The sequence below is a fragment of the Megalops cyprinoides genome, chromosome 6 (genome assembly GCF_013368585.1).
Source record: "Megalops cyprinoides isolate fMegCyp1 chromosome 6, fMegCyp1.pri, whole genome shotgun sequence".
In the NCBI taxonomy this organism is placed as follows: Eukaryota; Metazoa; Chordata; class Actinopteri; order Elopiformes; family Megalopidae; genus Megalops; species Megalops cyprinoides.
The window spans coordinates 6,021,325-6,046,733 of record NC_050588.1 but is presented as its reverse complement, the minus strand read 5'-3'; the positions used below and the strand labels follow the sequence as shown (position 1 = coordinate 6,046,733).

Here is a 25,409-nt window from a genome sequence, read left to right as displayed (position 1 = left end):
GTGAACACTGTAGATACACTATATGGACAAGTATTTGGCCACACCTGTTTTTCAGGGTTTGGGCTAGGCCCCTTATCTCCAGTGAAGGGCAATCTTAATGCTTCAGCATACCAAGACATTTTGGACAATGCTATGCTTCCAGATTTGTGGCAACAATTTGGGGAAGGCCCTTTTCTATTCCAACATGACTGTGCCCCAGTGCACAAAGCAAGGACTATAAAGACATGGTTTGATGAGTTCGGTGTGGAAGAACTTGACTGGCCCGCACAGAGCCCTGACCTCAACCCCATCGAGCACCTTTGGGATGAACTGGAACGGAGATTGCGAGCCAGGCCTTCTTGTCCAACATCAGTGCCTGACCTCATAAATGCTCTACAGAATGAATGGGCACAAATTCCCACAGAAACACTCCAAAATCTTGTGGAAAGCCTTCCAAGAAGAGTGGAAGCTGTTATAGCTGCAAAAGGGGGACCAACTCCATATTAAAGTACTGTATATGTATTTGAATACACTGTCGTTACAGTCCCTGTTGGTATAATGGTCAGGCGTCCGAATACTTTTGTCCATATAGTGTATGTATATTTCTGTTCCATTGTGAACACAGATGCTTTAAAGTAATGGCCACATATCGCACACTGAGTGATCACATTCATATGTCTCATAAGTATTTCTCACACTCACTTGGCTTGGATATTGAATGTATGTTGGATAACGCTAAGGTGAATGTAGGCTGGAGTTTTATATGTGATCTGAGCAGTTCAGTGACTGTGTAGATAAATCATCAGGCACTTCCTGCATCATGCATTTCCTTAAATGTACTCCCTTTTGTTGGCATTTATATTGTAATTCTTCCTTACTGCTTTCCTGTGCTTGTAAGTTGCTTTGGATAAAACCCAAATGAATAAATGTAGATGCAAATATACATAAAACTTCACATAACATGGTTTGCAATACTGCAGTGCAGTCCGCTTGTAAGAAACACATCTGACCAGGATAATCTGGTTCTTAATGCAAGTTGAGTGTGAATGTCAAATGCATAGATAAAATAAAATATATGTTTGTGTCACCATATTACCTTATTTCATTAGATCAATGTCCTTGTCTGAATGATTTCAAACATAAAAAGTTAATTCAGCCTATGCTCATATTTGACACTCTGTAGGCTCTAATGCTGTGGTGCACTGTCTGATGTGACAAAAGGAGCCCCAGTCATTGGTGCTGCATCAGTAAGCATTCCAGTAATCTTTAGTAATGCTGTACACATTGGAGACTGTAGACTGCCCACTCTCTCTGCTGTGGCTCTTTCCTCTTAGGAGGACAACTGAAGGAGTCAAGAACTTGGGGTTTCCATCAGCATATAGCATTGTTTTTGCTCCTGCCGCATTGATCTGAATGTCCAGCCACTTGTGCAAATAAACTGTACGACTTTACTCAAAATATTTGACATTCTAGGTGCTGAAGTAATTAGCAGTAAATTCTAAACATGTTTTGTTTTTTTGTTTTAGAACAACGTTTTATTCAATTATTTTGTTCCACTAGAGTCACCTTGGGATCATATTACATGTTGTGAGTAAGTCCAAAATGACTCTTATAAGTGAATTGCTTGAATCTTACAAAATGAACGTTTAAGCAGAGTTAATATAGGATTTAGTCTGCCCCAATGTTTTTAATCACTATATGCCATTGAGTCCTATATTAGTGTTTCTTATGAACGGCGTGCGCTGAAGAACAATATCACTTATGTATTTTTAGTGTTTATCAATGTCTGACATCATGTTATTTAACTTGCTCCAGGAATGCATTTTTGAATGAATTATTCTATAGGCCAGATAGCATGTGAAAGGACTTAACAGTTACTGTTTGTGGTATGCCCAGATATCAGAAAGAATATGCTGTATGCATAACACAACATTACTTTCAATTTAATGCTGTATATTTGTACAATTACTGAACTAAAATTCAGCTCATCATGACATCATCACCCGAGGTTACTTAGAGGGAAATGTATTTCCATAGCTTTAAAACATACCTAAATATACATGAAACATTAACAACACAGTATTGCACAACGAATGCTACATATTGAAATACGAAAACAAAATTAGCAATAATCTAATATTTTTTAATAGTTAATCTAGTTTATGTATAAATCAATTCTAAAATGTCTTCCTGGAACCATGGGGTAATGTGATGCAGCTGTCCACTAGATGTCAGGCTTGGAACATTGATTATAGTTTGACGGCAGCACTTCACAACAGCTACATTTTAGAGCCTTGAATTTGACAGGTTTATGGGAAACCATAATCTGGGTTCTGCTCTGGGCTACATGACCCTGACTGTTTATCCACAATCCCAAATTAACAAACACCAGTGGGTATATGGTTACATTTGTAAATGGTCTGTATTGAAAAGCAGAACTCTGGTCTCAGTGTTCACTTCCATAGCTACTATTGAGAACTCAGAGATTTACCGTTAACCAGCTTACTCCCTACTGTATAGCTCAACCACACGATGAAACACAATTCAATTCACACACAGAGCTTGGGGCTGGACGTGAAACTCAATTTTCTTTTGAAAACCAATCTGAGCCCCTCTTAAGCTTTGAGCTCTGACATTTTTAAACCAAACTGCGTCTGCAGTGCATAAGGTGAAACACATACAAACATAGCAATGCAGGAGAAACAAAAAGAGGAAGAAGAAAAGCCAAAAACGAGAGGAGAGGATGACATGCAGAGATGGGAGAGGTGTGTGTGTGTGTGTGTGTGTGTGTGTGTGTGTGTACGTGTGTGTGTGTGCGTGTGTACGTGTGTGTCAGCGAGAGCACCTGTACAGATTGTGTATGGGTGGGTCTATATTTTAAAGTGAGTGTGAAAGAGATGTTAATTTTGGGGATTGCTGTGGAGATGCACTCTGGGTAACATTGCTCTTGGGACTGAAGTGACGGTAATAATGAATGTGTCTTCGAATTCAGGAGACAGTGCCTGCTCTGCCCTCAGCTCAGAGGCACTGCAGCCTGCACTTATTTATAGCCTGCTAAGGAAGCCATTAATACAGGCACGGGGACGACAGTGTTAAGGTGTACCACTGTACTGACTGGATGACTAGTGCCACTGTCTGACGGCTCATCTGTCTCATTTACTGACTGACAGACTGACAACAAGGCATATGCCCTGACTGACTGGCAATGTAAAAATGACTGACTGACTGATGGACTGACTGATTAAGTGACACAAGGAGTGACTTTATGTGAGTGAATTTCTGCCTGTCTGGTTCAAAGACTGACTGAATGACTCGCTGATTGACTGACTGACTACCTGAGCAAGCATGTCTGTCTGTCTGTCTGACTGCCTGAAAAAGCCTATCTACCTGTCTGTCTGACTGATGGCCTGAACAGTCTACGTGGCTGACTGTCTGGTTGAATAGCTTGTCTCAGATCAGCTCACCTGGTGGCTGATGGAGTGAGCACCAAGGAGTGAACCCACAAACGGACACAGCAAAACGGGGTCTTCCTTTCTTATGCCCTTCCAGGGTGTTATACTGACTGTAGAAGTAATGCTATGCTATTGTAAATTCAGGCGCAGGCGTGCAGAACAGATGGGCTCGATGCAGGAAGTGAGGCTGATGTGAAGTTAATGGTCACCAAATAAGCCGGTGATGTGGGCTGCAATATGTGCTTCTGTGCACGTTGCTGTAGTATGTACAACATTACTGTTCCCAATGTGTCTGCACACAGAATGCAGTAGCAGAGCAGGGGACTGAGAGGGCAGTGGAACCTGTCTGGGTGAGTTCCATTGGGCGAGTGAGAGGGACCGTACGGTACGTGGAATCAGCGTTTTCAAAGGGAGGAGTGAGGGAGTGCAATTTCGCTGGGGGGAGGGGAGCGAAATCATGATTTTTTTTTTTTGCCCCACCCACTGCTCGCTAGTTCAAGGTGGGCGAGCGCGGGTGGCTCAAAGGAGAGTGCAGGGTCAAAACTGTGCAGACAGGATCGGGATCGTTGGAGGGGTGGAGAGAGTCATGCTGGCGGGGGAGTCTGGGGTGGTGGGAATGGCAGCAGTGCACTCTGGGTAGTGACGGTGTGGGGGGGAGGGGGGGGGGTGGGGTGAGCATGTGATTGACTGAGGCAGTGGAGTGGAGGATCGTGGGACTGGCGGTGGAGGACTCGGGCCCTTACCTTGCCTGCTGTGAGTGCTTGGTAGATGGTAGGGCGCAGGGCGGCTGGGCGAGGAGCAGCCGGGGTGGGCAGCAGTACTGATGGTGAGTCGAGTGGCTGTTAGCTGTCAGACTTGAGTGGAAGGAGGTAGTAGTAGTAGCAGTAGCAGTAGTAGTTGTGGTGATGGTAGGATTGGTAGGAGTAGTAGTAGTAGAAGTGGAATTAGGAGGTAACCTGACACGGAGAGAGAGAGAAAGAGAGAGAGGGGGAGAGAGAGAGAGAGAGAGAGAGGGGGAAAGAGATGGAGATAGAGACAGAGAGAAAGAAAAAATAAAGTCAAGAAAGAAAGAGGAAAAAAAGAGGAGACGACAAAAAAGACTGCCACACGTACAAACACGCAGCGGGAGTGTGGGGGGGGGAGGCGGCGGTAGCAACAACACAAACAGCAATATTAAGAGAAATTAACGAGGCAGGGCGTCAGAGGCTACGGGACGCAGGGTGGGGGGTGGATCCACGTGGGGCTACCCCGCTCTGGGCCTTGCTGCGACTGTGACTGTACCGTCACGCTGTCGAACCCTCACAGAGCAACCGCGGCAGAGAACGGTGGAGGGGGGGCAGCGAAGACAGCGCGACGGCCCGCGAAGGGTTAATCTCCCGGCTCCCGGGAGCGGAAGAGGGAGAGAGGGCTGCAGAATGCGGCGAGGATGCAAGTGCAACCTCCCACAGCTATGGAGGGTTATATAATCCTGCACTGAACTCAGCCTATTGTGTAAGTCTCCTGCAACACCGTAGTATGAAAGTATCTATGAAAAAATATGTTTCCTTTCAGTCAGTATGCAGCAGAAACAAGCTGTGTGGAACATCCTTCACATACAAACTTTCACTGTGCGAACGATGCTTATTTTGTGGCCATTCGCTTGCGGCTGCCCAATCTATGCCCCCCTCCCTGACATTAAGTTTGCTGTGAGCAATACATTCAAGGTAAGGAATTTTCATATAGAGTAGCATAAATGTATCTAGGCCCACTATGTTTACACTCACAAAAAAGGCTTGGCTCAGTCATAATGGAGCATGCAGGCAGATATCCTCCGGTCTTTTTCCAGGTTATATACTATGAGTGAGCTAATGGTGGAGATGCACGATGGAGATGTATAATAGAGCTATTCAGATGTCAATCATGAGAAAGGAACAAGAATGGGGGAGATGGGACCTACTGCTCTTACAGGATACAATGAATTAATACATGTTCTCTCAGTTAATACAAGTCAGAAATTTCTATTGCAAATATGTGAGGGGTATTCCGCAGACAGGGCTTAGAGAAGGCCTTGGGAGTTAGTAACTAAATAGGTACGTCATTTCAGAAATACCAGTCTTTCCGTCACGAGTCTCTCACCGTTACGGAAAAGCCAGGTGATAAAGTGGCATTTAAGCCTGATGTAACGCAACGTAAGTAACAGAAGGCCAGTCTGCTTTTTCACTGAGAAGTTGTTTTCATTAACCACATAGCTGAATGCGCTGCTTTTATGTATGAGCATACAAACACATCCAAATTAAATTGGTCAGGTTAATACTTTCAGATATTTCTGTGCTTCGCCTCATTTGCGTTCATAAATCTTAATTAAGCAGTAATGACCACAGTCCGGGGGAGTACTTTATATTGAGCTCAGGAGAGTAGCTTTTATTCGAAAGGCTGAAACAAATGGGTGGTCTGGCCCTGGATCACAGGATGTGCTGTATTCCGTCTCAGGGCGGAAAGAATGTCTGTGACAGGAATGACAAACAAAGCTTCAAAAGTCAGCCCAAAAAACTTTAAATTCCCCTCTGCAAGACTTCAGGCCCTGTTTTTCATTAAGAGGACCTTCTAAACATAAGCCAATGAAACGAGGCCAGCGCAGTCAGGTAACACCTTGCCAAGCCCTCAACTTCTCCATGCATGAGATGTTTGTTCGGTTTGAGTCCTGCTGAGAGCGGCTCCCCACTGGCTAACTCTACCCCGAGCCGCCGACGCCTTCTCCACTCTCCCTTCTCCCTGAGGCGTTGTAGCGCCAGCCCCACTGGACAGTCGCTGGCATCCTCTGGTCCCTGCGATATATAAAAACCCATCTGGCGTGCCCAGTGTGTCATCGTGTCATGACGTCGCACAGGCAGGGAGAAACGGCGCCCTCTGGTGTACACGGAAACTACTGCCTCAGGCTGCATGGCTGAATCTCATTTACAGAGAACAGCACAGTTCACTTTCTCAGTTTTCACCAGGCAGTGAGAAGTGTGGACCAGCTTCATGAACCAGGTCCCCATAAGGTCGTGTTTGTGAAAGACTGGGCTTGGTTTGCTTAACCTTGGTTTCTAACACCCGCACCACCCAAGATGGTGGCCGCTGGAATGGGTGTATTTTATCGCGCTCGACGGTGACCTCGCCTGAAGGGCGCTTTGGCGGTAATAAAGAGGCTCGCTGCGTCATTTGCATTCTGTGAATAATAAACATCAGACTCCTCCCGCCGTGCTCCATGTCTCCACCTCGGCACAGGGAGCTATTTATATCTCGCCCGCCCCCACCTACCTCCACCCTCCACCAGCCCCTCCCGCTCCCCTTTCCTACTGCTCGTTTCGGCACGGCTGCCGACACCAACGCCGACGCCACAGCGGGGCCGCCGAGAGTGACGGAAACCGGAGCGCAGGGCCTGGCAGGACCGAGGGCCGCGGCGAAGGACGGGCACAGGTCAGACAGCGAGAGCAAGCAGGGAAGCAGCCAGCGGAGGGGACACAGATAACAGGAAGGAGAGAGAGGGAGCAGGGGGTGGGGGGTGGGGGGGGCACAGCAAGGGACCGCTCAGAGCTCAACCGTTCGGACTTACGTAGCATGAGGGAAACCGGAGGCGGAGCAGGGAGGCAGGAGAAGACAGGAGCAGAGGTGGAGGAGAACAGAAAAGGCGACAGAATGGAGACAGCCAATAAAAGCAGGGAGGACGAGGAGGAAGAGGAGGAAAAGGGAGAGAGGAGGAGCATAGGAACAGAGGTGAAGAGCAGGTGTGTGCAGGTGTGGGCGGGATCAATGGGAAGACCGCCTCCAAAGCCTTATTGGAGGGAAAGATGGTGGTGGGAGGGGGTTGGGGGGTGGGGGGGGGGGGGGTGGGGGCATGGCTGTGGATGTGTATGAGAATTGGCACTCCCAGTGTTGCAATTGACAGTGTGTGTGTGCGCGTGTGCATGCGTGTCTGCTCTGGCGCATTACAGCCAGCAAAGAGAGACTTTTGAGGGAGGCTTCTGGGGCGAGGGTCAGGTTCCAGTACTTTTTTAGGACAGCAATCTTTTGCTTCGTTCTGATCGGCGATGTAGCAAAGTTGAAAAAAGGCAATGCAAAGATCAAACATTCATTCAATTACAAGACAAGAACCCCAGGGAACCAATCAGCAGGCATCACACTTTGATCTCCTTTTTGTTAACTTTGCAATGAAGAACGCTGTTGTGAACTCCAACCCACCCTGAGGCATTATGGGTTTTTCCCTTGTGGGCACTGTTGAGATGGGATATAGGAAGTTTTGTCAGCCACCTCTAGCTCTTGCTTGGCTTCCCTTTTTTTGGATTTGTGCTTTTTCTCCATTATCCGTCACTCCCGGGCTCTGTGTTCATTTGAACTCACTCTTAATGTTCTGCTTGCTCACTTTCACGCCGTTGCGCTCGTTTGTTGGATTCTTCACGCTCTCTTTGATCACCCCATCATGGGCTCACATAATCTTTCCCTTGTTCTCCTTTATTTCGGTATCTGCAGTGTCATGAATGCGCAGGAACAAACAAATCTCAGGAACAAATCTCTCTCACAGACACAGCAACGCAGAGGCAAACTGCTTCTAAAATGCCCCGAATTCCGTTTGCCACGGATTTTATCAGGTAAGGGAAAATGAGACCCGAACATCTCAATCAAAGAAATTCTAACGACGCAAGCCTGACAGCTGTGCTTTCTTGCCTTGTCGGGCAGATCTGAGGACCTCTAACCTACGAGCAGAATGAGTTACAACATCCACGAAAGTTTGCTGGAAAACTCCCACCAGAATAAAATTGGTCTTCTTTGTAAAACTGTGTTCAGCTTATCGCTGAATCTTAAAATCCCGTGCATACGTGAGGTATGGCTTTTCTTCCAGCTCCTCGCTGCTCTTTGCAGGTCAAAAATTGCATGACAAAGTTTACAACATCACACATTAATGTTAAAGATAATAACACAACATAGTTTAAGGCAAGCTGCAATGACTGGGGTTTTTCTGCATACTAATTTTCTCCCAGGGCAGACACAATATTGTTTTTACAGTATGGGATCAGTGAACTGAACTGTGGGCTGCAGTGAGGTGCTGAGCTGGGCCTGCTCCCCCTCAAGCCGCTGCGCGAACTCTCGTGTGCTTCCCGTTCAGCGTCAGGTGCGAACCGGCACACCTGACGGATCCACACGACGGCACGCGTGAATCGCCAGACTGCCTTCGGGAAGCCGCCCGAAACCCGAAGCGAGGGCTCGGCGATCTCCCTCTCCCTGGCACGAGTCTCCCGCTGCTTGGCAACCACGCTGGCTGCACGTGTGGGCGTCTCGGGGAAGCGGGGCCCCGCCGCAGCTCCGCTCGCTTCTCGTCATGACAGCGGCTGCGGAGGAGAAGGAGAGAGCGCGCGCGTGCGCACGCGGCCAAGAGCGCCCATCCTCCCACGGCTGCAACTTCACGCTTTTTTACGCGCGCCGCACGCCGCTCACCGCTCACCGCTAAACCTACGCCGACTCAAAATCTCGGGCCCAGCTGAGGTATCGCTCCCCGGGGGTTTCGAGACATCGGTCGCTCATCCTCAAACACAAGCCCCATGATCATAATTTTGTCAATATGAGTTTCCTGCATACAAGGGGACATCTAGACTGCCACTACAGGCACAAATCACTGCCTATCAGGAGAAAACGACTGCAGGCGGCAGTCTATAAAAGGCTGGCCGACTTCAGCAGATTACACACACGACACATTGTAAAATCTGCATGACATAAGTCATACTCGGGTCCATCAATTATACTAATTGCGTCCAAATGGTGACTGATCCCAGAGATGAGTCATGCGCTGGTTCGGTCGCTTGCTTTTACAAATGACCAGCTAAACATCCTTACAAGAAAGGCAGGCTGTGTCTGTGTAGCAGCAGCAAGAGTAATTATGAGGTTGTGGAGGGCTGGACTTGTTAACATCTTTTAGGCCAGGAGTACGATCCCAATCCTCTGAGTCTTCCTTTTCATCCCCGAAATTCACAGGGGATTACCAGAAAAAATGCTTTTCTATAAAGGATAAGCCCACAATAGAATTTCTATTCCATGAGTCCTAGCGTGTCCGTGACCGTGTAGCCTTGCCTTACAATGTCTGGTGTGCTAAACCGTGCCCCCTCACGTTGTGAGCAAGCACTGCTGTGCAAAATTGTGAACACAATTTAGGACGCTGAAAGCAACACCTCGTCCAAGCGCTCTCTCGTTTCTGATGTGCCTCCCTGGCATGGCTGAAGTGTTTGGTCCTTTACGTTTCAGTCCTCTTTCCCTCTCTGTTTTCTCTCCATCTCCATCTCTTTTCAGCTCCATCACGCCATCCCTCTCCCTCTCCCTCTCTGTGTCTCACTCCTTTCCTTCTCTCTGCTCTCTCTCTCTCTCTCTCTCCCTCTCGCTCCCCTCTCTCCTGTCTCTCGCCCACACCGTTCTTCACATGAGCACTTGTGATAACTCGTGCGTTCCCACAGCAACCGGTTCTTTTTTGACAAGTGCCCTAGATGGTGTGTGTTGAGTGTTCCGGTGTGAGCCGGCATTTGCGTGTCACCGAGCTGGGAACGGCATGTATTACATGTTGGCTATTTGTATGCTGCTGTGTCCACAGCACTCATGAGCAGAATATGAAACAAAGGGTCCAAGCCAACAGTGTCCAGTAAAATCAGGTCCAATCCAGTAAAAAGTAACTCAGAACAACAGAGCGTTTGTACATTTTGCCACAACAGACAGAGGAAATCGCACCTCGGTCTGGTGTAACGGAACAAAATTATCCAGAGCAGGGTGAAACTCATAGCACAAATATCACACATCACATTGCAGAATTCTGAATTACACTTAGCTAGGATGAAGGGTGAACAGTTTTAATGTGATGGCTGTATCTGTTACATAAAGCAGTAACTAAATGATTGCACTCATTTAGCAGTAGCAGGTCCCCAAAAAATAAACCAATCATTCGTTTTAGTCCACACTGCTGTATGATACAGTCCTGTATGCTACAGCCCACACTGTTATATGTTACAGTCCTGTAAGTTATTCCACACTGCTGTATGTTACAGTCTTGTATTTTACAGTCCACACTGCTATGTTACAGTTCTGTTTGTGACAGTCCACACTGCTGTATGTTAGCCTTGTATGTTACAGTCCACACTGCTATGTTACAGTTCTGTTTGTGACAGTCCACACTGATGTATGTTACAGTCCTCTGTATTATAGTCCACACGGTTGTATGTTACAAACACACTAGTGTTTGCTACATCCTGTTTGTTACACACCGCAATGCTGTATGACACACTCTGTGTGATCCTGTTTCAGATGTAGAGGCTCCAGACGGTAAAGCATTCCAATATCTCAAAGGGAGGCAGAACATAAGCGTGAGCGAGCGTCTCTCTGCATGACTGTGTGCAATGGGGGTGACTGCAAGCGATATCAGACAGATAATTAACATTGCAGATGTGTGATTCACGTAACAGATTGGAGTCAAAAATCAGCATCCCGGGCTGTCAACGCACTGGCCGAGATGTTCGACAGCAGCGGTGACAAATAACTCGGAGGCACGGCACTTCCTAATTCTGCGCGAGCGTGGAAGTGGGTTAACCTGGCAATGGCGTCACTGCCGCTGCCAGGAAGGAACCGCATCTGACTGATGAGAACAGCTCACTGTTTTTGTTCGTCCGCCGGCGATTTCGCCATAACTCGCACAATCTCCTCCCTTGTGCGGAGTTCGGACTCCCTCGACTGAGACGCTCATCCCAAAAAAGGTACGGTACAACGCACTGATGTAGGGCGTGCGCCGTGCGCAGTCGCCGCTGTATTGATTACTGCACTGAAAATGCTGCATATGCTGGAGAATGCAGCGCGAGACCACGCTGTCCCCGGGAACGCCTCAACTGCAGCTCAAGGCAGGATCTCCCCCACCGTCAACTCATGCTCTGGTTTAGGGTGTCTTTTTGTGGAGCCTGAGATAATTGTATCAATGGGGAGGGGAGACCCCCTGAAAAACATGCCTGGGGGTATTGGGGAACGCTCCCACTGGTTGTAGTTTTTGGAAAATTCACAGACTGCTGCAGTATTGCAATGAGTTTTGAGTCTTTTGGTTTTTCTTTTATCCTTGTGAGTCAGTAGTAGTCCTTCCCAACTACCTGCTACTGCTTGGGGCAGGATTACCTGGCAAGGACGAAGGACTTCTTCTTCGCCCTTTTACACTTACAACCACAGTGGCCATCAAAAACGGGGGGTATCAAACAATAACAATGACAAAATGAGTCAATTATTTCCACAGCAACAACAATTACTTTAAGACTTGCAAAAGCTCCTTTTATCTCTAGTCGCCATTGCAATTGCCTATCAGGTGAGCCTGCTCCAGCTTCAGTGCAAACATTATTACTGTCCACTCATTTAATTGACCCTGAGAATCTACAATCAAACACACATAAGGACCCATTGTCATTACACTGCGGGTTGCTCAGGGCAACCGTAACAAATGAAGATTGCGGTTGCCACAGTAACAAAAAAAGCCATTGCTGCTTTTAAACAGATGCTCTTATCTTGCCTGGCGGGTTAAAAGTTCAATTTATGTTTACGCGCATACGCGCCGCAATGTGGACACTAACATCTGCCAAATACATGTATATACCGATGTATCTATCCGCACTCTGCGTCCCTCTGCAGACCCAGCCATTCAGGAAGCTAATTCATCATTAAATAACCGCTGTCAAGTCCTGCAGCACAAGAAAATCGGCCTAATTTATAACGGCACAAGAGGTGGCCAATTAATTTCAGCCCAAGCACCTGTGTGATTTTAAAGCGGTGGGGAGGGGGCGTCCTCCTGGAGTACAAATGTCTGTTCCCTTCACCCATTCAGGTTGGACATGATTTGTAAAGAAACAAAAAGTTATGTAATTTCGCTAATGGTATTGTTTGAGCTGCAGGCCAAATGATTCACTAATTTACTATGCCGTTAATCTAAAATATTGATATCTACGTTACAGTTTTCACTGTAGTGAATGACTACAGATCCTGATATCCTCAGCTCCAGCTGATAAAGTGGCGGTGCGGGGGGGAGCCAGCTCACAAAACGGCCCTCCACAGGGGGAATGTGGGAGGTGAGGGGGATGCTTATAAGGTGGAACAGCCAGAGGGGAAGCATTCTGGTTTCCACAGCAACTGTGCCTCTCAATCCCGCTGCAGCTGAAGCGGCGATCGCATTGATCGCCCGGGTACCTGATCCATAACACCTAAAACGATGGACGATGATAACGTGTTTTGCCGTTCCTTCTCTCTTCTCCTTCTCCTCCTTTCTTTGTCTCTCTCTCTCTCTCTCTCTCTCTCTCTCTCTCTCTCTCTGTATTCTTGCAGTCACTCTGCCTCAGTCTCTCTCTCTCTCTCTTTCTCTCTCTCCTTCCCACAGGAAACCCCCGCATTAAAGAAAAGGCTCCTAGCTATGAATACTACAGTATATTTTCTCCGAGCTCTCTTGCAGGTTTTCTTTATAATCCATTATTATGAATACCCCCCTGAAGGGGCTTCACTGTACCTCCCCTCACGCATACCTCCCTAACTGCACAGAGGAAAACCTACTTCAGATCTGACATCAAATTTTTAATCAACAAATCAACCTGTTCTGGTGTCAAGGCATCAGTGAAGTGTCCACTGACTGCTGTTCTCAGAGTGGGGAAAACAAATTGCATTTGTTTTTTTTATATTGTATAGTTTTGGACAGCCTGACAAAGCTTCCAAGTACACTGACATCAGTACTAAAATGTAAATTAAACCGCAGCTGGATTCGCTGTGTCACGTGTTTGTGGCTAGCAAACATGCCAGCAAGCGTATGTCTGCAGCAATTTTCAGTGGTGTATATGCACGGATAGGCACCCAGTGATCCAGCTAGCTAATGTGGCTCTTACTCCTGTTTCAACATACAGTCCCAACTAGCTACAGTAGCCAGCTGTTTCCTTTCTGCCAAATACAACAAGGTAGCAATGGCAAATTTTAATGAGGTGATTCTTCATGGACAAGCTTGCTGGGGCGGTCATTTGCTTAGGGGTATGATGCGATATTCAAGACAGACACCAGCATGCTGTAATGCTGATATCTTGCTGGAAGCTTTGAAAAACATTGCAGTAATTACTAATACAATTTTGCAGTTAAGCATTTAAAATATGCCCTTAGCTCAGGAAATATGTTGGCAGACCTTTTTGGGCATCTGGTTAGACATCATCAACCTTGCAAAGTAATCAAACCGTGAAGCCCCTGGAGAAAAGAACAGCATGCGCTAGGCCGCTTGAGACCTGTCTCTCGTGTTCTGGTTCATCCCGGCAATGATGATTGGATGGCACTTCTGCTCAAGATGGCTTGGCAGTTTTGACTGAATCCAGGGGCAAATGGTTATCCAAAGTGCTCTGACAGGGACCGGTACTTAACCATAACCTCACACAGTATGTTCGAAGCCTCGGATGAAGGACGTGCAAGGTTAAGTCAATGAGCAGCCGTCTCCACCCGAGGTGGCCAATCCCCCGCTGGGGGTAGAGTATCCCCCCCTGGGGGGGGGGTGTTTGTGCTGCAGCGCGATGCGCGGCCCAAAGATTACACAACAATGCAAACGTGACTGTGCTCTGGGGGAACCCGCGGCCATGCCCCTCCGGCGCTGGGCGCTCTTACACGTGCAGAGCCGGGTTTTCTCAGGAACACTGAGGCGGGGGGGAGGGTGGCTTTTTAAAGCTGTCTTTTCCGGAAACCGACGAATACCACCAGAGTCCGCATCCTTTTCACTAAACTTGTTCGGACCGGGCTTTCCTAGCACACTGTGTTCCCACATCGACACCGCCACACGCTGTCCCAGATGGCACATCTGCCAGCTCCCCTTGTGCCACGAATTAACAGAGTGCTAATGCTAACACCGGCTTTCTAGGACGGCATGAAGGCACATGCGGGACAGGCATAGAATTTCCCTCACAGTTTAAGCCTCATTTTTATTTCTAATGCTAATATTGGAAATGAGGCAACCCTCACTGAAGCAACATCGCTCAATCTATGACATTACTCAGACATGTTTCTTTCTATGCAGTTCATCCATTTCATTCAATTTGATGGTTAGTCGTGATACATTCTCAGTTGTACAGTCTATGGTCAAATAAAGCTCGAGCAAAAGGGTCAACCTAACTCAGCTCTCTCCTGTAAAACGTAACACCTGTGAAAGACTTGACGGTAGCAGGTAGCATCACATACGTGAATGATGTCCGTAAAACACTGAACAACTCGGCGAAAGGAGCTGTTACTTTTGTAGGTACCTAAGAAGTGTTACCTTTGTATCTACGGTAGTAATGAACCAGGCATCACCTGCCATCGCTTGATGGAGAGGGACGTGGCGTGGTCCCGCGCCGTCTGAGACGGATTTAATCAAACGAGAGTGCAGGTAAGGGGATGAGCTAATGAATGGGCTGAAGATTGGCTATCTGCGTGTGCGTTCGGGCTGAGGATCCCCATTGATTACTCGAGGACCAAATCGTACTTCTGATGAAAGCTCTTCACCGGATGACAAATAATAACATTTCTGAGGCGAGACACACACCTCAGAAATAACAGAGACCAGAGAGATGCTACGCTACCATCCCGTGCCACTGCTGACCTTGACCCCAGACGAATCCAACGCCAGGCCTTCCCTACACAACAACGCCCCCCCCCCCCCCCCCCCCCCAACCCCAGACAAATCCTTCAATGCGCTCTCAATGGTAACGCATGTGCGAGGACGTGGGAAAAGTTTGGCCAAGTTTTGCCGTCCTACATTTTCACCGCTCATCCATCTCTCACCTCAAAAGCAAAGGCAAGCCAGCTGCGGCCCTCTTGCAAGTGGAGTAAAAAAATAATAATAATAAAAAGAGAACATCTTTTAGGAGGAATGAAATGAAGAGGTTACAGACCTGGGTTTATTACAGGAGTTCCCATCTGGCCTACAAGTGAAGAGACAGAAAGGAGGACAGAAAGAGAGAGAGAGAGCGAGGGGAGAGAGACAGACAGAGAAATGGGTCAGTATCTTCAAGACAACTTAATGGTACATAAAATAAGAAAAGCACATTGTCTGAAATTCCCGAAAATATATATTTAGCAACCTGCCCCTCCGTACTCATTCATTAATGTTTCAATGCGAGAGTTAAGTGCACCCGCAGGATGGGGATAGAGATGGAGTGTGTGAGTACGAGCACAGGCCCAGGGCCTTCTCGCTCGATAGTTTCAGCCTTCTTTAGAAAATTGACACGGGATTGCGGGATGAAGCCTACTGAGTCAAGGCCTATCTAATGCTTTTTCACTGGCAAACCAAAATGGTGAACAGTGGTTGATGGGTTTTTCTTATTGTTGTTGTTATTTTTTTAGTATCTGTTGACACAATGCTCCCTTGCTACCATGATGTAGGATTTCGGTGCTTGGAGAAACTGAACAGAAGGATATTTCTTATCAAGTCAAGGTGCATCGTTACCTTGGTTGTGTAAATCTAATCAAAATCAGAAGAACAATGCTTACTGGAAGAGAGGAGGACACATGGTTGGAAAAATCAGATGACTGATATCACCCTTCACCCTTTTTCTCTTTTTCTTTAATTTTCCCTCCTTAAATCCCCATTATTTCTAGCTCTACCCCCCCCCATCCCCCCCCCCCCCCCCCTTAGCCGCACCCACTCCTGTTATGACTGTAAAAGTCAGCGGCTGTTTTATGACCTGTTGGATAGATTTAGAAATGTGCCTTGGGTCTGCAGGCATAATTGCAGTGTGTGTTATTTATGTGTTTTAATTACAATGTGTGTCAGTGTTTTGAGGCGGAACAGATCCAGCCGGGGATCTGTGACGTGAGCCCAGGATGCTGCATGTTACATATGTGTGTGTTTTTAATTCATCTTCTCACTTACACTCCCTCACACTTTAACATTCACTCTGTCACTCACTCACTCCCTCTCACACTGTCTGTGAGTGGAGTGTTTCATCCACTCACAGACACACACACAATCACAGGCACACACACACATACACACACACCACATCACACACTCAGGCGTGTGTGCAACCCACCTGGGTGCAGGCATGTACATGGATGCACACACCTACACAAATGCCACACACACACACACAACCATTCCTTCACCCTCTCTTGCAGGCCAGTACAGACACATTCACACACTCACCGTTTCACTCACTTTCTCACACTCACTCCTTTCCTGACACACGAATGCCATCTAATCCTCAGAGGCAGAGAGAGGAGAGAGAAAAACAGACAGTGATGAGGGGAGGGAGGGAGAGAGGGAGGGGGAGTGTGAGGGGGACACAACAGTAATTTCAGCAGCTACTCTGAGTCATATCTGCAGCACAGAGAGAGAGAATTGCTGCATAGCGAGATAGAGAAAGAGCGAAAGAGAGACACTTTCTCCTACACAAATATAAATACAACCCGAGTGGAAACCTGTCCTCTAAAAACATAATTCCTCCTAAATTCTGTAAATATAATAGGGAGGAGAAAAATGCTAATTTTCAGCAGGAGTGGGACACACGGCGCGGTATGTGATGGCCCGTCATCGCTCGAGGGACACTGACATTCTGTTCTGGAGCTCCGCAGGGGATTGTGGGAGGGAGCAATGTTAAACACAGTTGGGGGTTACTCACTTCTCTTGTTATATCTAAAAATAGCGGGGACAATAGCTATCATTATCACCGGTTTATTTGTTTATGCCCCTTACCCGCAAAACCAAATACATGATTTAGCCTTGACCTCAGTAGTGAAGTACGTAAAGAGGAGTGGCTATGGGGGGGGGGGGTTTACAGTCAGCCAATGGCTGTTGTCCTGACAGTTGATTTTAACAACTGATCTGGTTTCTTAAATGGGCTGGGGAGGCACGGGGTTTGACACACTCAGCCGAAATCCACTTTTCCCTGCATCCACTCCTCTCACAGACCTCCTCTCCGTGTGTACGTGCAAGTTACGGGGCAAATTTAAAATCAATGGCTTCCATCTGGTCCCTTGATTTTTACTTCTGTTATATCACAAAATGGTACACTGACAGAAACAGCCAACAGGCAGAGAGAGCATTAAACACAACTGGGCAGGCCAATCTGAATCACAATTTCAGCACATTTAATTATAATTATTTGATAGGACGTTAGGTTATGAATATCCTCACCAACAATATCCCTTGATTTACAAATGACACCACAGCAGAAGATTTTACACGATAAAAACAAAGGAGAGTAACTTAACCAAACAAGTGCTAAAAACAGTCATTAAAATGATACAAATGTATGACGATTAATATACTGAATTTTCTCTTTTTTATCATTTTTTAACAACGGTTTTTATTATCAAGCCCCTCAGAACATTCAGGAACATTTTTGTGTAAGCAAAGTAGTGTGACTAACCCTTGAACCCTTATATTATCATATCTACAGAAATCTGTAGGGAACACACATGTTATGCAAAGTAAAATCTAAATTTTTGGCAAACTGCAGACAGATCGCTAATTGCAAAATAATGTCCAAAGTTCTGCTCATTGCATATGGTTTTTTACTCTGTTGTCCTGATGACAGCTAAAAGAGAATTATTTAAAAATCTGCTTTAACAGCAGAATGAATCCCAGTATGTTATATCTAAAGTCATCTGCAATGTGCATGCACGTACACCTCAAGACAACGATTCCTAACAGAATGAGCATTCTGAATATGTAAACATGACTGGTACTCTTTAACAACTGAATATCAATGGAATATTCCACTCTGATTACTCAGAATCTTCATGTGCCGAACCCCGCAGGATGTCTCAGTTACCTTGTAATCTACAATCATTTCAACACTCAGCCCCATAATGGAGTATTAGAAATCACGTAGACATGGCCGTGAAATGCTTCTCATTTTCTCCTGGAGCCCTTGAGGATTTTCTGCATGTTTTAAGAATACTGTTAAACAATAATTTAAAAACATTTTATTGAAAACGGTGATGGGCATGGTACACTGCAAAAACTGCATCTACTGATATACTACCAAGGGAAAAACAAGCCTTGCCTTTCATGTGCAGTAATATAACATCATGTGGTTATGAACATGGTTAAACGTGCATGGAAATCACACTTGCAAACTCCAAATCATACTTGAAAACTCCTTTCAAATGCATTTAAAATAAAAGTTAATTAGGAGAGAACAAATAACATAAAATTGCAAGCTTGCCGCTTGAAGCCAAAGGCAATTAATCAGATCAAAGGGCAGACAATGTTGTGCACAAACGCTTTCCTACACAAATCAGAACGTATAGGTTTAAATGTCATGGTTATGCAAATCCAGAAATCAAACACTGCTAGCCAGTGAACATAAAGCAGCAATGCTAGGCTTAGCTATAGTGCAGTATCTGTTCAGGTTCACAAAAATTCATAATAAACCATAACTAACCCTGACCCTTTACATCCATACATACAGAAAGGCTGCTGCAGTGTTGCATGGTGGTAAGGAACAAGGCTCATGAGCAAAATGTTGCTCATTTGATTCTGCATTCCTGTTGCACCCTTGGGCAAAGTACTTGACCTGAATTGCCCCAGTAAACATCCAGCCGTGTAAATGGATAACATGTAAAAATAGTAAGCTGTGTAAAATGCACTGAATAAAGAGCGTCTGCTAAGCACCTGTAATGTAATGGGGCATGGCCACAGGACTGGCCCTCATGCAGCACCAGCAGAGCCTATGGTGTAGGTTTCTTCTTCCTCCTCGTTTCTTGAGAAAACATGATCAACTTTGTTGCCATGGAGAGACTATTAGGTAAGCTTCTGCTGTCCCTTGACTTTCACCCATGTCAAGTGATTTAAAAAAATATCCTGTGTGAAATATGCTGAGATCATTAAAAATCTGTCTAAGATCATTATTCATACTTTATACTCTTATTACTGCTTTGGGTTTCTGCACAAAAATATACACCAAGTCCTCTTATGGCACCGAAGCTACACACACTATATATGTAACTTCACTTTGAATGCTTGAATTGTTGAATAACAACATACTTACTGTTTTCTAAGCTTAAAAAAAACACATTTTGTGTCATTTGGTCTTAAAGGTAGGAATTCTGGAAGTGGAAGTGGAAGAGATGTTGTTGTTGCCAGGCAATCTGTTGCCTAGCCAACAAGATTTCAACGGTTGAAGAGTTTGAAAGGGTTCTTCAAGCTCCCAGACAGCTAACAATTAATAAATATAGATAGCTGCCTGCAGTACTTAATTCAATAATGCAAAATAGCCCGCTATTGTAATGTAATAATTGTTATTCAGCTTAAGCATGGATGTTATTTGTCTGAGCATAACCCACTAATCTATCTAAATCAAGAAATTAAACTCAGTTAGCCAGCGTGATAGGTGCAGAAACTGAACATTACCTGATGTTATCACTATATATTAGTAGCTAGCAGCGATTAGACTGACCTCAGGCCAGAGGTGCTTGATGGACCCAAGTAGAATATACTGTCGCTGCAAAAACTTCCTAGCTACCCAGACGAGCAGCACTGTACAACGCATTACGGTTCAGTGACCACAAGAGGAGATCCTATCCATGGACATATGCCAAATCTAACCAAAAGTAACCATGCTTTTATAACCCCTCTTTGCCGATTCTGCCTCAGTTTCTACACACACAATAGTTCCGCGATGTACAAGGGTATCTAAACAAGCACTGCTAAATCATTGATGTCTGCAATGACTGTGCACTGGACTGTCAAATGTGCGTGCTAAAAGGCGGTGGTGGATTGCAATGCTACCTAATGGAGTATCTCGTACTGAAAGAGAGACTAAGGGACTGTATGGGATCAAGGGGCATTCTCCACTGCGCTTATCAACCTGGTCATGCATTCATATTTACAGTTTTGTCATTTAGCAGACACTCTTATCCAGAATGACCTCCAAAGTGGAAAAACAAAGTACATTTAACAAATCAGTATAAAATGTTGCACAAAACAAGGACATGTACACGATTGAACACATACGTGGAATGCATGTCTCCATTATTATGAGAATGAAAAACTACAAAACTACAAAAAAATAACAATATATAAAGATGACATAAAAGGAGAGCAAGATGCAGTACCAAAGGGAGGGGATATTGGTTTAAAATTTTAAGATGACCATTTGGCTGCAAAATATTGATTTTCAAATTTGTTTTAACGGTTAACGTTAATTTCACGACTGATTTATCTAACAAGACCGGCTCAGCTCATTAACAGAGAAGATTAAATAGCAAATCAGACTCAAATCCCAGATGTAAGGTTTAGTTTCATTCAAGAAAAAAAAAACAAGAGAGACTGATGTAATGAATATTTACCTAAACATACCTCAGATGGTAAAGAAAAATCACAGCATCCCTGTTTACATGCCAGTGGAAACCTCTGCTCAAGCCAGACCTGCACGTGACATTATGAACCCCTCAGCTCAGGATGTCACTGTGACCTGTCACTGTACCTCACGTACAGTAATTGAGCTTCCTACGACACAGCCGGGCGAAGCTCGGCTCCAGTTATGTTCTATGAGACACTCGGGCAACCATGATACAAGTCCAAGGGAAGGGAGATAGACAGAGTTCCACTGGATCCCGAACACAGCGGTAATTACCACCGCCTGGGGCATCAGTAATTAAACTCAGGTCACACTAATTAATCTCTCTGAGACACACACACAGGCAAACATGCACGCTGGCTTCCCCTCACCACACCAGAGCCACGTGCCCTATTACTGATCACCGAGGTGATCGCGAACAAGTGTCTCATCAGCACTTCGACATGGTAACAAAATTCATTTCAGCGCTCCGAAGTCAAGGGGCCTCATTAATAGGAGAGTTTTTCACTGCAGCTCCCGCAGCCCTGTCCAAATTTAATGCGCTCTCTGCTTTGCTCAGAATGGCAAGACCTTATATTATCTGTGCGCCCGTCTCGTACATCACACTGCGCCTCGGTGTGTAAATGATTCTTTGCCACGTTCAAATGACAGCCACGTTCGTACCAATCGAGGAGTCGCAGATTTCGTTTTTTGATGGGGGTCGCTGATAGCTGCGACCCCTTGGTTTTACTTAGCCTCCACACTTTCAAGCCCCTATGATAAGCATCCATGCACATATCTGTGGACTGACAGGCAAGCAGTGCGTAGAGGAGAGCAGGGAGAGAGCGCAACATGACATTGATATGTCCTTTTCGAAACAGAAGCATGCTGTGCCCGCGCTGGTGGTTAAGTGTGTATGAATCTATTTGCATTAAAACGGATGCTGCTGGGGTCCCGAGTGGCTCAGCCGGTGAGGCTTTGAGCGCAGGCTGAGCCTTACTGCAGAGCCTTTAACACACTTTCCGACAATGACCACGATCCCACGGTGCCAGAGCAAATTGGCTTCATAGGGGTGGGTCGGTGAGCCAGGGCTTCCTCCTCCCACCACTTTTGTAGCGCAGGATGTGGAGGATCTAAGACCAGTAGTGCACAGCAGTAAGTCTCATTCAAAAGCCAGCATGGTGGCAGTGTAGCATAGTGCTAAGTGTAGCATAGTGCTGAGGAGCAGGGCTTGGTTGATTCCCTGCTGGGGCATTGTTGCTGCACCCTTAGGCAAGGTACTTAACCCAGAGTTGCCTCAGTAAATATCCAGCTGTGTAAATGGATAAATGGATAACATGTAAAGAACTGTAACATACGAAAGTCGCTCTCAATAAGAGCATCTGCTAAATACCGATAATGTAATGTAATGCAATGTAAAACCCAGCAGCAGAGCTAGGATAAGAACCACATGGTTTCTGCTGGGGAGCCAATTCGGGACTGAGCGGTGCGCTTCAGTGAACTACTGCACGGCACCCCTGTGTCGGGTTGACCGGTGTCCGCAGTCCTCGGCTGCAGTCGCACACGCAGAGGATTAATCAGTCCTGTCAATGGCAGCGTTTGCAGTGAGGGAGACCCGGGTGACAGCACCATCTCTCCCAGAGGCACAGGAGGCAGCGTCATTAACGCGCATTCCGCACTCCGCAGAGGGAGAGGGGGCAGGAGAGGACAACAGGGGAGAGGAGAGCACCTCTGTCTTCGCGGCTCAGCCGTCAAAATCGGCACTGCATGTCACAGTGTGTTTTGGACAGGAGGGCAAGGAAGTGGAGCGAAAGAGAGTGAGAGAGAGAGAGAGAGAGAGAGACTTGCTTAAACATCAAACCTGCTGTCTGTGAATGCATTGTTGGGAGAGGGGAATGTTGATGATTTTCATGGTCCTATTATTACAATCAAAGAAAGAAATGAGAATTGTGTAGGTTTGTTGTTCATCATTATCGCTCATTATTGCTCTTACTTTATATATCATTTATGCATTATGCATTGGAAATATAAATATTGGCTTAGTGCTTTGCCATGCCAACAAGCGAAACTGAATTACACCACGAGTGAAGGAGAGAATGTGAGATTGAGAGAGACTGGGAGGGAGAGATAGACAGAAATAGAGGGAGACCAAGACAGCAGGAGATATATAAAAATGGAGGGAGACTGGGAGAGAAAGAGAGAGAGAGAGAAAAATAGTGGGAGAAAGAGAGAAACAGGTGGACAGAGAGAGAAGAATAGACGGGGACTGGGGGAAAGAGAGAGAGAGAGAGAAATAGAGGGAGCCGGGGAGAAAGAGGAAGAGACAAAGAGAAGAACAGAAACAGAGGGGGATAGGGAGAGAGAGTGAGAAATAAAGGGGGATAGAGAGGGAGGGAGGATTGAGTTCGGGAGGGAGCACGGGCTGTGCTCCTCTTGTGATCTACAGGAGGTCGAGACGGAGGCACACTTCACGTGACAAAACATGCAGGGAAGCTTCAGACCCTCGCTCCCCTTAAATAACACCGATCCGTATCTGTCCCTTATCCCCTGTCCCGCCAGACAGGCGACGACCCCCCCCCCCCCCGGAGCACGAGTCAGATTGAGCACCGATACATCACTTTTCCTCCTGCGAGATGAAGACATGGGCGCCACACTGCCAGCCCTGCGTACAGACACCTGCCATGACCTAGGAGACACGGGATGGCACATACAGTGTGAGGGGGAGAGAGGAGGAGAAGGAGGAGAGAGAAGGAGAGAGGAGGAGAGAGAGAGACCCCTCCCAGGGAGCCTGACTCTCAAAGAGAAATAGAGGAACACACACACTGATACACCATCTGTCATCTGCACTGGGTAGTGGGAGGGGTGTGTGTGTGTGTGTGTGTGTGTGTGTGTGTGTGTGTGTGTGTGTGTCTGGGGGGGGGGGGGGGGGGTGTTCAGGGCATGTGGGATGGAGAGAGGGAGGGAAAGCAAGAGGAGCGGCAGTAGTGGTGGGAAAAGGGAGGGGCCAGATAGATCCCTGACCAAAAGGATCAGTGACTGAATTGAGGAGAGGCAAAGGAGGGAGCCAAGAACATGGGAGAGAGGGAGAAAACAAAAGATGGAGGTGGAGGTCAACATCTAACTCCTCAAGGGTCAGCATTAGTAACGCTGCGCAAAAAAACAAGAAAGGAATCCATGTGAAAATCATCAAAGGAGAGGGGAGGGGAGTCAGAATGACTGACAGAACAAAACAAGCAAAGTATATTTATGCAGAAAAGATACAAAGGAAGAGTGAATTGAAATACAAATAAAAGTCTTAACAAAAACGGCACGGAAGTCATTCTGCAGCGCTAGTTTTCAGTGAACAAATTACTGTAGAAAATCGGGGGGGTGAGGGGGGGGTGTCTCTGTAGACCCTTAACTGCTGAGGGACTCCACCAGCCACATTACTAATTCATCACTGTATTTAACATCCACAATAATAGTCAATATGTATTACTTATTAATGACTAACTACTGAGGGATATGTGGTGAGGGGGGGCAGAGCCAGAGGAGAGTCTGGTGGGAGACACAGAGTAAAGAGAGGCTTCAAGTCACGTCAGGAGAAAACCAACCCCGCACTGAACGAGCACTCTAGCTGCTGGAGAGTACGTTTAGCAGTAAAAGATTGGGTCATTCTCTGTACAGGAGGTTGATGTGTGGGAGACTTCATTGCATGTCATGAGTTAGATGGCTACTGTTGCTCATTCTCTGTAATTAATAAAAACAAAACTAGCCAGTTTCCCAGCTTTCACCAAGCTTCCTCATCTGAATACTGAGGGGAACCGGTGGGTTGAACCTAAGTCCCCACCCCTCAGAATTACCTTGGCATTACCTAGTCGCACAAAGAAAGAGTGACAGCCATGTGTTACCGGCCTTTGGATTGAACCAAAACTGCCAAGTGATTTGAAGGGCAAGTACTGTTAAACCAAAAAATGTTTCCCACATTAACCTAGTCCCACAAAGTATTACAATAAAGTGACTTTTTCATGGTGTTGGCTGTATCCAGGGGGCTCACTTTTGGCACTACCATGCTGGATTCATGCTGGAGGGTCTTATCTCAGAAGAGTACTTTTCCACAAATAAACCTTAGTGAACACTTGAATGAACACAGGGGAAAGACACCATGGAGACAGTTAAGTGGTCCGCGTCACAGCTAGCAATGACATTGCCTCATAACTAGTCTACGGGGGGACCTTGTTCAAAAAAAGGCTGATGGGGCCGCGCCCAATCCCCCCAGCTGCTGAAGACTGCACTGCAGTCCACTGTGCAGCACCACTGACCCAGCTCTGTTCTGCCTTCACTGGGGCATTCGCTTCAGGCAGATACAGCATGTAAGTGCTAGTGTTAACTGCAAAACATCCTAGATCAGCACTTGAATCCAATTTCTGCCTGGAGCAGGATGATCAGGACGCTGTGGTAGAAACTGTTCCCTGCAATCCTCCAGTCAGCAGAGGTATGTAGCGCCACCTCCGTCACAGTAGGTGCGTTCCCAGGGGGCCGAGCGTGGATGTGGGCCGGAATGCGGACGACAAAAAACAGCTCACGCGTTCTTCCCCTCATCGGTTCCCACAGGCCGGGGGCGAGCGCCGTGGAAACGCCTCCCCAGAGTCCGAATTATATCATTGCGCAACCTCCGTCTGTTCCTCTCTGCTTCGGTTACTTG

At 46.5% G+C, this 25,409-nt stretch overlaps 1 protein-coding gene across 1 annotated transcript in view; it reads right to left on the bottom strand.

Moving 5' to 3' along the window:
- The window catches only part of iqsec2b (IQ motif and Sec7 domain ArfGEF 2b), a 104,546-nt gene that overhangs the window by 64,409 nt on the left and 14,728 nt on the right, over window positions 1-25,409 (bottom strand). Inside the window, 1 exon segment of the mRNA XM_036531135.1 lies at window positions 15,332-15,361. Within this exon segment, the coding sequence (XP_036387028.1) occupies window positions 15,332-15,361 (30 nt within the window).